Raw genomic sequence first — 12784 nt, 5'->3', positions numbered from 1 at the left:
TTTGTCAAATATTACATGTGTTATTCAGGAAATAGATTAATGCATTAAAGGGATGTAAGCACTTTTATTTTAATAAAGTGCCTTATAACAAGTTCTTTGTATGCTTTTTGCTCATTATCCCTTTGAAGTCTTCTCCAGCATAGACTAAAATACTAAAATATTAGAAATTTTTTTTTTTTTTCATTTTTGTTTTTGAGACAGGATCTTGCTCTGTTGCCTAAGCTGGGTGTAGTGGCATAATCTCGGCTCACTGCAGCCTCTGCCTCCCAGATTCAAGCAATTCTCCCACCTCCGCCTCCCAAGTAACTGGGATTACAGGCGCACCACCACACGTGGCTAATTTTTGTATTTTTAGTAGAGGTGGGGTTTTACCATGTTGGCCAGGCTGGTCCTGAATTCCTGGCCTCAGGTGATCCACCCTCCTCTGCCTCCCAAAGTGCCAGGATTACAGGCGTGAGCCACTGTACCCAGCCTAGAAAATGTTTTGTTATTAGATTGAACATAAATCTGGAGCCAAGGGGTGGGGGGACCCTGCAAAACTTGAAGTTAATTTATTTTCGTTACAACAAAGTAATAAGGTTTGGCTTTCCTTTGAAAAATCCTTTGGAAAACACAGTATGAGAGCACATTACAATCAGGGAAGACTACAGGAATAAGATTGACACCCTTATTTTAAAAGCTGGGATTAAGTCTTGCCAACTTTCTCATTAGGCATTTTTTTTAATACATGAAAATCAAGTAATGGGGTGTTTTTTTTTTGCTTTCTGTCCTAGGCTGGAGTGCAGTGCAGCAGGCTCCCCCGGGCTCAAGCAGTCCTCCCACCTCAGCCTCTTGAGTAGCTGGGACTGCAGGTGCTCACCAACACACCTAGCTTGTTTTTAATTTTTTGTAAAGACAAGGTCTTGTTAGGTTGCCCAGGTTGGTCTTGAATTCCTGGCCTCAAGCAGTCCTCCCACCTCAGGGCTCCCAAAGTGATGGGGTTACAGGTGTGATCCACTTCACCAGCCAGATTGTAAGATTTTTAATGTATTTTAATAAACTTTTCATTTTCCCAGAGCACACTAATTCTATGGCAAAATGGCTTTTCGCCGTGTTTTGGTGACAAATCTAAGCCTTCTAAGGAAATGCTACTATGGATCCTTCGTTTTGTGATCATCAACATTTTTCAATTAAGCTCTGCCTTTTTAAATCAATCTTATTAAAAATGTTCATGACCTTGTAAGGCAGTGTGGATGCAAAAGCTTCCTGTGCGTCTACAGTTATTTTAGGAGCTGACCATACATGATGAGTGAATACAGCCTGTCCTTTGCTCATCTAGAGCAGCACTGTCCAATAAAATATATCTGTATATATGTATATTGGCCCAAGTGATCTTCCCACCTCACTCCCCTGAGTAGCTGGCACCAAAGGCCCATGACAACATATCTGAGATGGGGTTCTCAGGCTGTTGGCCAGGCTGGTCTCCCACTCTTGGCCTCAAATGATCTGCATCGTCTCAGCCTCCCAAAGTGCCACCTGGGATTCAGGTGTGAAGCCACAGTGCCTGGCCTAAGTACTCTTTTATTTCAATTTCTTTTTTGAGTAGCCAAATGCAAATAATTAAAAGATGAAATTACAGTTGTCCCTTGAACACATGGGTTTGAACTTCAGGGTCCACTTACATGCAGATTTTTTTTTTTTTTTTTTTTTGTGAGAGTCTCTTGCCCAGGCTGGAGTGCAGTTGCATGATGCCAGCTCACTGCAACCTTTGTCTCCTGGGTTCAAGCGATTTTCCTGCCTCAGCCTCCTGAGTAATTGGGATTACAGGCACCCGCCACCATGCCCGGCTAATTTTTGTATTTTTGGTAGAGACGGGGTTTCACTATGTCAGCCAGTCTGGTCTTGAACTCCCAGGTTACACCATGTTGGCCAGGCTGGTCTTGAACTCCTGACCTCATCATCTGCTCCGCCTGGGCCTCCCAAAGTGCTGGGATTACAGGTGTGAGCCACCGCGCCCAGCCTCATGCAGATTTTTCAGTGAAAGTAAACCTGGGAGGCAGAGGTTGCAGTGAGCCGAGATCATGCCACTGCACCCCAGCCTGGGTGACAGAGTGAGACTCTGTCTCAAAAAATAAAATTTCAAAAAAAAAAAAATTTAAATGGCCAGGCACAGTGGGTCATTCCTGTAATCCCAGTATTTAGGGAGGCAGAGGCAGGAGGATAGCTTCAGCTCAGAAGTTCAAGACCTGCCTGGGCAATACAGGGAGATCACGTTGTCCACAAAAAGAAAAAAAAAAAGTAAAATGTGTAAATAACTTCCCAGTGTTGTAAATGGAGAGAGGCTTCCTTAAGGGCCTTTGAGTACTGACCTAATAGTGTTCCAGCCTCATCTTGCTCCACTCTGCCTTTTCACTCAACATGGTGGTTCTTACACCTAAGACACACTTCCATCCTCCCACCCCCAACTTTGCCCATCCTTAAAGTCTCACTTCCTCACTTCACTGACTCCCACAGACTAGGGTGTTTGTTAAATATTCATAATTTACTGTGTTTTTCACCTTTTTTTTTTTTTTTGAGACAGAGTCTTGCTCTGTCACTCAGGCTGGAGTGCAGTGGCACGATTTCGGCTCACTGCAACCTCTGCCTCCCAGGTTCAAGCGATTCTATTGCCTCAGCCTCCTGAATAGCTGGGATTACAGGCGTGCGCCATTACGCCTGGCTAATTTTTGTATTTTTAGTAGAGACGGGGTTTCTCCTTGTTGGTCATGCTCGTCTTGAATTTCTGACCTCGTGATCCGCCCTCCTCGGCCTCCCAAAGTCCTGGGATTACAGATGTGAGCCACCACGCCCGGCCCACATTTCTTTGTGTGATCAATATCCGTCAACAACCATCTCGACCCAAGAACAGGAACATTTATAATTACGGGGTTTTTGTTGCTTTTTGTGGACTACAGCCTTCGTGAGAGGAGGAATTACTCTATTGTGGTTACTCTTGCATACTCAGGTCCTAGACAAGTGCCCGTTGAAGATGTAAGTAAATAATGTGATTGAATGAACAAGTGATTGAACAAGAGAAACCACAGAAAGCCTCAACAGACTAAAATAGTTGAATCTAGCTAATCTTGCATTAAAAACGAAGCAAGCTCAATAAACTAATCTACAAGCTCAATAAACTAATACAACTAATCTACAAACTAATCTCTGTAGCAAAGCTGGAGTTTCTTATTCTCTTTTATATTTATTTTTATTCAGTTCCCTTTCAGGCTATGGAGTTCCTTATTCTCAGGTGTGGCACGCACACCAGAATCTGTGAGAAGCTATGCGTCGTGCTCTGATTTTTCACCCTTAGTTGCCTAACAGGAACATCCCATACTGGTTTTTGTTTTTGTTTTTCTTTTTGAGACAGGGTCTTGCTTTGTCGCCCAGGCTGGTGTGCAGTGGCGCCATCTGGGCCCAATGCAGCCTCGACCTCTTGGGCTCAAACCCTCTCGTCTCAGCCGGCCGAGTACCTGGGACTACAATCTCCCAGCTAATTTTTATATTTTTTGTAGTGTCTGGGTCTCGCTCTGTTGCCCAGGGTGGTCTCCAACTCCTGGGCTCACGTGATCCTCCCGCCTCTGCCTCCCGAATAGTTGGGATTACAAGCGTGAGCCACCGCGCCCTGCCCCCAGATTGCTTTAGCGCATTCTGACCTACTCCAGCTTTCTTCACGTTTCAAAAAGCACCAATCCCAGGATGCAATGCAGACAATGAATGCCAGTCGCTCAGAAACCACACGTCCCAGCATGCCGTCCCCCGGGCAATGGCTAGCCCGATAGGCCCCGCTGCATTCTGGGAGTTGTAGTCTCTAGCGACTGGCCCCGCCCCGTGTGCAGCTATCGCGGCCTGCGTCTGGAGAAAACCCTAGCGGGTGGCTCCGTGCGGCCAGAGCTCTGGAGAGTGGTGCCGCCTTCCAACCTTCTTCCCCCAGCCCTGGTGGCCAGCTCCGCCTCCTCTCGAATCCTTTCCACAGCCCAAAATGGCCGCAGAGGTGTATTTTGGCGACCTAGAGCTGTTCGAGCCGTTCGACCACCCAGAGGAGTCGATTCCGAAGCCGGTTCACACTCGCTTCAAGGACGACGACGGCGACGAGGAGGACGAAAATGGGGTCGGCGACGCGGAGCTACGGGAGCGGCTTCGGCAGTGCGAGGAGACCATCGAGCACCTCCGCGCCGAGAATATCCTTTCCGCTCGCTGGGCCCTGTCAGCCGGGTGTTGGGCCGGGGCAGCGCCGGGCGAGGGCGAGGGCGAGGGCGCGGGCGGAAGTTCCAGGAGGGCCAGAATTCCAAGTGATTTCTGTCACCTGCCGGCGGGCCGAGAGTCTAGGGTTCGGGGCGCACAGGCTGCCCTGGCGCCTCGGCGCAGACCTCTTCCCCTCAGTGAGGCCGTCTCCTGACCAGACCCACTCCTGCCTCCCACCCGGGTGCCGTGTTTAGGGTTATTTTAGGCTGCTCACCTGACAGGTTGTACACAAGCCCCTAATTGCCCCCCTCTGAGGTCGTGATAAGGTTTCATATTTTGCAGCCACGCTCAAGTTGTGCCGTCATGTTACAGTTGTAGGTGATGAAATACCGGCTGCTTATACGCGGGATCGGTTTTTATACCGGGGCAAACGCTAGTGGTCCCAGAATGCAGAGTTGGGGGCCTCAAGGAATCCGGGTGTGCTGAGATAATTGGTTAATTGCTTGGTTAAAATTGGGGATTAATCTTAGAGTTCTTCCACTCGGAGCTCGCTTCTGTGCTGAAGATGCTTTGCAGCGCCTTGGGGAAAACGCGCCAAAGAAGTTTCTGTTAGACTTGAGTTACAAGATTGCAGATTTTTCTTGATTTGCTAGTATGGTTTTTTTTACGTTCTTAGAGTTTTATAGGTAGATAGATAACTTTGGTTCGGGTAGTTTTCCTTTTAAAATTTGTAGAGAAATTTTAAAAGGAAATTTTAAAGTGGCTGATATGTTAGCTTTTTTAGGGGGACGGAGTGGGGGAATGGAGTCTCACTCTGTTGCCCAGGCTGGAGTGCAGTGGTGCAATCTCCGCTCACTGCAACCTCCGCCTGCAGGGTTCAAGCGATTCTCCTGCCTCAGCCTCCTGAATAGCTGGGATTACAGGCGCCCGCCACCGCGCCCAGCCAGTATACCAGCTTTTAAGGTTTGTGAAGCCCGATTTATTTTTTCAGAATGTCTTCCTCCACACTGTGAGGAAAATTTTAAGAATACAAAAAGTTGAGGCCGGGCGCTGTGGCTCACGCCTGTAATCCCAGCACTTTGGGAGGCCGAGGTGGGCGGATGACGAGGTCAAAAGTTCGAGACCAGCCTGGCCAACATGGTGAAACCCCGTCTCTACTAAAAATACTAAATTAGCCAGGCGTGGTGGCGCGTGCTTGTAATCCCAGCTACTCAGGAGGCTGAGGCAGGAGAATCCCTTGAACCTGGGAGGCGGAGGCTGCAGTGAGCCAAGATCACACCATTGCATTCCAGCCTGGGCGACAGGGTGAGACTCTGTCTCAAAAAAAAAAAAAAAAAGTTGAAAGGATTCTACAGTGGACATCCATAGATTTATTCCAAATTCTAAAGTTGTTAACAGCTCGTTATACTGCATTCTCTTTATCACATAGTGGTTGTTGAAAGGTTTGACAGGAACACTGATGCTTTAATAATGTTTTTGGTTCAGTTTGTTAGTCTGTTGAACTTCAGGATCGTGTCTTAGAATATATGTTTGAAAGGATAAAAACCGTATTTTAATTTTGGGTTTCAAAAGCCTACCCTTGCAACAAAATAGAAGCTCAATAAGTGTGTCATCCTCAAAATATCCGTGGGTCTTTTATCTTTATAGTATTCTGACACCAAAAGTGAGAGAAGTAGTAGTTGAATTTTATGATCTGCATTGTTAAATGAGGGTTTATCTTCCTTAACAAATAATAACATCAAGAACTTAAACGAAAATTGAACATTCTGACTCGACCGAGGTATGAGATTTTTGAAATTACTCCATAGTTGTCCCTTATTATTTATCCTGATATTAATATTTAATCAGAATTTCATTGTAAAAAGTGTATGGGATTTTTGTATCATTTTTATTTGTTTAGCATACTCTGAAGAAGTCAAAGTAATAGTTCTTTATTTGTGGGGATAAGGTCTGAATTCTCATAAGTGGATTAAAATTGTAAGCTCATTTATTGGATGGAAGGATGAAACAAAATCCAGAAAATGTTTACTTAATGTTCAGAATAGGCAAGTTGTTAACCTAGCTATTCCTATTTAACAAACATTTCTAGAAAGTTAGAAGTAAGATTACAATACTGGCTGGGTCTGGTGGCTCATGCCTGTAATTCCAGCACCTAAAAGAAAAAATTATAGTATAATGGGCCGGGGGCAGTGGCTCACGCCTGTAATCCCAGCACTTTGGGAGGCCGAGGTGGGTGGATCAACTGAGGTCAGTTTGAGACCAGCCTAGGCGACGTGGTGAAACCCTGTCTCTACTAAAAATACAAAAATAAGCTGGGCATGGTGGTGGGCGCCTGTAATCCCAGCTACATGGGAGGCTAAGGCAGGAGAATCCCTTGAACCCGGGAAGTAGAGGTTGCAGCAGTGAGCTGAGAGTGACAAGAGCGAAACACCGTCTGAAAAAAAAAAAAAAAAAAGACTACAATGTTACTCTAGCTGAAGATTTATTTACATAGTTAAAATTTGTTCGTAAATAGAAACAATGAAAGAATCAGCATTTTAGAAGAAAAAGTAATGTGCTTTTGAAAAAGATATAGTGTGTAGATTTGCATTTAGGCATCTGATTTTATGTTTTTGTTTTTGTTTGAGACAAGATCTCACTCTGTCACTCAGGCTGGTGTACAGTGTTGCAATTATAGCTCACTGAAACCTTGATCCTCCCACCTCAGCCTCCCAAATAGCTTGGACTACAGGCAGACACCACCACACCCAGCTAATTTTTTTTTTTCTGATAGAGTCAGGGTCTTGCTATGTTACTCAAGCTGCTCTCAAACTCCTGGCCTGAAGTGATCTTTCTGCCTGGGCCTCCCAAAGTGCTGGAATTACAGGGATAAGCCACCATGCCCAGCCTAGGCACCTAACTTCTGGTATCTCAAAATATAAATTTATTTAACAGGTCACTAAATCTAAAGTATTTGTTAAAGTACAGATTATAAGAAATTATATTTTCAAGCTTTCAGAATTTGGAGGTGCCATGATGTAATTTCACATGCACTTTTTTATTTATTTTTATTTATTTTTTAATTTTTTTGAGACAGTCTCACTCTGTTCCCCAGGCTAGATTGTGGTGGTACTATCTCAGCTCACTGCAACCTTCACCTCCCGGGTTCAAGCAATTCTCCTGCCTCAGCCTCCTGAGTAGCTGGGATTACAGGTGCCCACCACCACACTCGGCTAATTTTTATATATTTAGTAGAGATGGGGTTTCACCATGTTGGCCAGGCTGGTCTTGAACTCCTGGCCTCAAGTGATCTGTCCACCTCAACCTCCCAAAGTGCTGAAATCACAGGCATGAGCCACTGCACCTGGCCTCACATGAATTTTTTAGTCCCTGGCATAACTGGCTGCAGTGGTGACTACAAGTCTAAATTTTAGAATTTAGAAATATTTCAGATTTTTTTTTTGAGATGGAGTCTTGCTTTGTCACCCAGGCTGGAGTGCAGTGGCGTGATCTCGGCTCACTGCAGCCTCCGCCTCCTGGGTTCAAGCGATTCTCCTTTCTCCTGCCTCAGCCTCCTGAGTAGCTGGGACTACAGGTGCCCGCCACCATGCCGGGCTAATTTATTTGTATTTTTAGTAGAGATGGGGTTTCACCGTGTTGGCCAGGATGGTCTTGATCTCCTGACATCATGATCTGCCCGCCTTGGCCTCCCAAAGTGCTGGGATTACCAGGCATGAGCCACCGCGCCTGGCCAATATTTCAAATTAACTTCCTCATATCTCACCCTTCTTTCTCTATGTGAGCTCACTTTGTGTATCTAAACTCGTTTTTGGCTGGACACAATGGCTCACACCTGTAATCTCAGCACTTTGGGAGGATTGCTTGAGACCAGAAGTGGGAGACCAGTCTGGACAACATGGTGAGACTCTATCTCTACAAAAAATTTTTAAAAATTAGCTGGATGTGGTGGCATGTGCCTCTGGTCTCAGCTACTTGGGAGGCTTAATAAAATAAACTGAATTTTGATTAGGTATTCAGTATATTAAATATAACTAGGATTCTTCATAAAAGTCATAATTTTTATATGTTAAAGATGTTTTATTTAGATAAGCTTACATTTTCTAATGGAGTCATTCATTTAAACATTTAATATTTATCTTAAATTGGGTGATTTTTATCCGAGTTCAAATGATTACCGCATCATATAGGCTTTGCCAGCTTATAAGCACAAAGGATTAGTATCATGAAAAAAAAAATAAATTAGTATTTTCTTAGAATTGGTGCCCTCCCGCGGTGGCTCACGCCTGTAATCGCAGCACTTTGGGAGGCCGAGGCGGGTGGATCACGAGGTCAGGAGATCGAGACCACGGTGAAACCCCGTCTCTACTAAAAATACAAAAATTAGCTGGGCGTGGTGGTGGGCGCCTGTAGTCCCAGCTACTTGGGAGGCTGAGGCAGGAGAATGGCGTGAACCCGGGAGGCAGAATTTGCAGTGAGCCAAGATCACGCCACTGCACTCCAGCCTGGGCGACAGCAAGACTCTGTCTCAAAAAAAAAAAAAAAAGAATTGGTGCCCTCCATATTGTCAGGCTGATAAAGCGTTGTACAGAAAACCAAGGAAAAAGGACAAATGAAATTATTTAGATAAAATTTGTACTCTCAAGTCTCTTGATTTAGTCCTTATTTTTGAAACTTATAATCAGAAGTTTCTCCTGTTTTTTTTAATTTTTTTATTTTTGAGACAATTTCTCACTCTGTCGTCTAGGCTGGACTGTAGTTGCGCAGTTACTGCTCACTGCAGCCTCAACCTCCCAGGCTCAAGTGATCCTCCCATCTCAGCCTCCTGAGTAGCTGGAACCACAGGAACATGCCACCACACCTGGCTAACTTTTGTATTTAGCTTAGAGATGGGGTTTTGCCAAATTGCCAGGCTGGTTTCAAACTCCTAGGCTCAAGTGATCCTCCTGCCTCAGCCTCCCAAAGTCCTGGTATTACATTGGGCTTAGTCTGTTTCTCCTCTGTTTTTTTTTGAGACAGTGTCTCACTCTGTCACCCAGGCTGTAGTGCAGTGGTGCAATCTTGGCTCACTGCAACCTCTGCCTCCCAGGTTCAAGTGATTTTCCTGCCTCAGCCTCCCGAGTAGCTGGGATTACAGGTGCACACCACCATGCCCAGCTAATTTTTGTATTTTTAGTAGAGACGGGGTTTCACCTTGTTGGTCAGGCTGGTCTCGAACTCCTGACCTCATGATCCACCTGCCTCGGCCTCCCGAAGTGCTGGGATTACGGGCATGAGCCATCGTGCCCAGGCCTCTCCTTTTTATTTAATCAATAAACATTTTGTTGGGTTTTGTTTGTTTGTTTGTTTTACTTTCTGTTTTTGAGACAGAGCCAGAGTCTCACTCTGTTGCCCAGGCTGGGGTACAGCAGCATGATCTTGACTCAGTGCAGCCTTTGACTTCTGGGTTCAAGCTATTCCTTCACCTAGGTCTCCTGAGTAGCTGGGGCTACAGGTGTGTGCCACCACGCCTGGATAATTTTTGTATTTTTTGGTAGAGATGGGGTTTCACCATATTGGCCAAGCTGGTCTCCAACTCCTGACCTCAGGTGATCTGCCATCCTCAGCCTCCCAAGGTGCTAGGATTATAGGCATGAGCCACTTTGCCTGGCCTTCTTTTACTTTTATTGTGAAAATATACAAAAAATGGAAAGAACAGTATGGTTAACACCCGTATTTTCCTCACTTAATTTAACATGTAATATTTTTGCCATATTGCCTCCTCCTAATCCCATGCACATTTCAGCCCAAGTACTTCAATGTGTATTTTTAAAAATAGAGACTTTTTCATGCATAACCACCACTCAATTATCACACCTAATAACTGCAATGACTTCCTTAATCATATCTCCTACCAACTCCATATTCAAATTTCTCCAACTGAGTATATTTATAGCTGGTTCATCAAACTGGACTCAATTTAGGAACCATGCAGCTGCATGTGACTTTTAAAAACATCCCTGGTTGGCCGAGCGTCTTGCTCTGTCACCCCGGCTGGAGTGCAGTGGCGCGATTTCAGCTCACCGCAACCTCTGCCTCCCCTGTTCAAGCAATTCTCCTGCCTCAGCCTCCCGAGTAGCTGGGACTACAGGCACGTGCCACCACACCCGGCTAATTTTTTGTATTTTTAGTAGAGTTGGGGTTTCACCGTGTTAGCCAGGATGGTCTCCATCTCCTGACCTTGTGATCCACCCACCTCGGCCTCCCAAAGTACTGGGATTACAGGCGCGAGCCACCGTGCCTGGCCCCTTTTTTTTTTTTTTTTGAAACAGAGTCTCGCTCTGTCACCCAGGCTGGAGTGCAGTGGCGCAATCTTGGCTCACTGCAACCTCCGCCTCCTGGGTTTAAGCAATTCTCCACCTCAGCCTCCCGAGTAGCTGAGTTTACAGGCGTGTATCACCACGCATGGCTAATTTTTGTTTTTTTTTTTTTTTTTTTTTAGTAGAAACGGGGTTTCACCATGTTGGCCAGGCAGGTCTCGAACTCCTGACCTCGTGATCCGCCCGCCTCTGCCTCCCAAAGTGCCGGGATTACAGGCGTGAGCCACTGCGCCCAGCCTCTTATTTAATTTCTTTACTTGATATGGACAATTCCAAATAGAGACATTTATTTCACATGCTGTACAGGAAAAGAAGTATGAGGCAGGTGAGAAGAGGAAGAATCAGACATTCAGCTGACCCCAGGTTACCCATGGGATATATTACACGTTTCTAGGCTGCATTCTAGTTCTGTTTTTTGCAGTATTTGAAAGTCAAATCCAGGAATAGTATACTTTTTTATATCTCTTCTTTAGAATCTTGGATTTGAGATATTTAGTACAATATGCTTTGCCCTCCAAGAGTCTATTTATAAAGTGTTCTTTCCTATATACTTCCAAGCCAAATTCATTTAGATTCCTTTAGAAAAATACAGGCACAGGCTGGGCACGGTGGCTCACGCCTGTAATCCCAGCACTTTGGGAGGCCAAGGCAGGCAGATCACAAAGTCAGGAGATCGAGACCATCCTAGCTAACATGGTGAAACTCTATCCCTACTAAAAATACAAAAAAATTAGCCGGGCGTGGTTGCAGGCACCTATAGTCCCAGCTACTTGGGAAGCTGAGGCAGGAGAATGGTGTGAACCTGGGAGGCAGAGCTTGCAGTGAGCTGAGATCGCACCACTATACTCCAGCCTGGGCAACAGAGCGAGACTCCATCCACAAATAAATTAATAATAAAAATAAAAGGCTGGGCGCGGTGGCTCACGCCTGTAATCCCAGCACTTTGGGACACCGAGGCGGGCGGATCACGAGGTCAGGAGATCGAGACCATGATGAAACCCCGCCTCTACTAAAAATACAAAAAATTAGCCAGGCGTAGTGTCGGGCGCCTAGTCCCAGATACTCGAGAGGCTGAGGCAGGAGAATGGCGTGAACCCGGGAGGCGGAGCTTGCAGTGAGCCGAGATTGCGCCACTGCACTCCAGCCTGGGCGACAGAGCGAGACTCCGTCTCAAAAAAATAAAAGAAAACTGAAAGATTAACTGCAGTTCTTAATTTTTTGTTAAACATTAAAAAAAAAGTGATACCTCTGTATAAAATTATTAAAGTAGATAGAATTGGTGAAAATTTATAATTTTCTTGAGAAAACTGCAATATGTGGAAAATACTATATGATCTTTGGTACTTAAGAATTTTAAGGCTGGTGAGATGGTTCACAGCTATAATCCCAGCACTTGGGGAGGCCGAGGCAGGTGGATCCCATGAGCTCAGGAGTTCGAGACCACCCTGGCCAACATGGCAAAACCCTGTCTCCACAAAACATACAAAAATTTGCTGGACGTGGTGGTATGCACCTGTGGTCCCAGCTACTTGGGAAGATGAGGTGGGATTGCTTGATCTCGGGAGGCGGAGGTTGCAGTGATCCAAGATCTTGCCACTGCACTCCAGCATGAGCGACAGAGTGAGAACCTGTCTCAACAAAGGAAAAAAAAAGTATAAAAGTTATGCGTTTATATATACATATGCAAGTTTTACTTAAATATCTTCTAAGATATGTTCTAACTTCTGTTTTAGTGGAATATTGGTGAACGATGCTAAGTTAGATGGACCTATATTACAGATTCTATTCATGAACAATGCTATTTCAAAGTAAGTAATTTTTTCCCTCTCCTAAATATAATAATGTGTTTATGGAACAATTTTCTCTGTAAATATGCTGTTTTCATTTGTACTTATATCATTTTTATTATTTTACTTAAAATGCCCCTGGAGTTAAAGCGTAAGGAATCATGATTAAGAGCAAGGACATTGGGGTCACAGTGACCTGAATATCTAGACTCTTACTTTCTATGTCTGTGAACCTGGGAAGGCCACAGATCTTTGCTGCATCATCCGTTACTTCACTGGAAAACAGGATAGTCATAGTAACTACCTATGAGGTAGCTACATGAGCACCTCTAAGAGCTCAATAAATAGCTTCTAATAAAAATCATCACCATCACTGTAACAATAGTAATGACGTTCACCATTTCTCTTTCTGAATCAGGTAACTGAGTTTTCCATGTTGGC

At 44.9% G+C, this 12784-nt stretch overlaps 1 protein-coding gene across 3 annotated transcripts in view; it reads left to right on the top strand.

Annotated features, from left to right (window-relative positions):
* Positions 1-3831: 3831 nt before the first annotated feature.
* The window catches only part of ZCCHC8 (zinc finger CCHC-type containing 8), a 31281-nt gene continuing 22328 nt past the window's right edge, over positions 3832-12784 (top strand). The window contains exons 1-3 of one of the 3 annotated variants that reach the window (XM_063614676.1): positions 3832-4196; positions 5938-5980; positions 12290-12364. In XM_063614676.1, the coding sequence (XP_063470746.1) occupies positions 3998-4196; positions 5938-5980; positions 12290-12364 (317 nt within the window). In that variant the 5' untranslated portion in view covers positions 3832-3997. Of the gene's footprint in view, positions 4199-5937; positions 5981-12289; positions 12365-12784 lie in introns of all 3 variants that reach the window. The other 2 variants (XM_055236969.2, XM_055236967.2) reach the window with 2 other exon arrangements.

Source organism: Symphalangus syndactylus, chromosome 13, assembly GCF_028878055.3.
Source record: "Symphalangus syndactylus isolate Jambi chromosome 13, NHGRI_mSymSyn1-v2.1_pri, whole genome shotgun sequence".
NCBI lineage: Eukaryota > Metazoa > Chordata > Mammalia > Primates > Hylobatidae > Symphalangus > Symphalangus syndactylus.
Note: the sequence above shows the minus strand (reverse complement) of the source record. Positions and strands in the feature narration are given on the sequence as shown.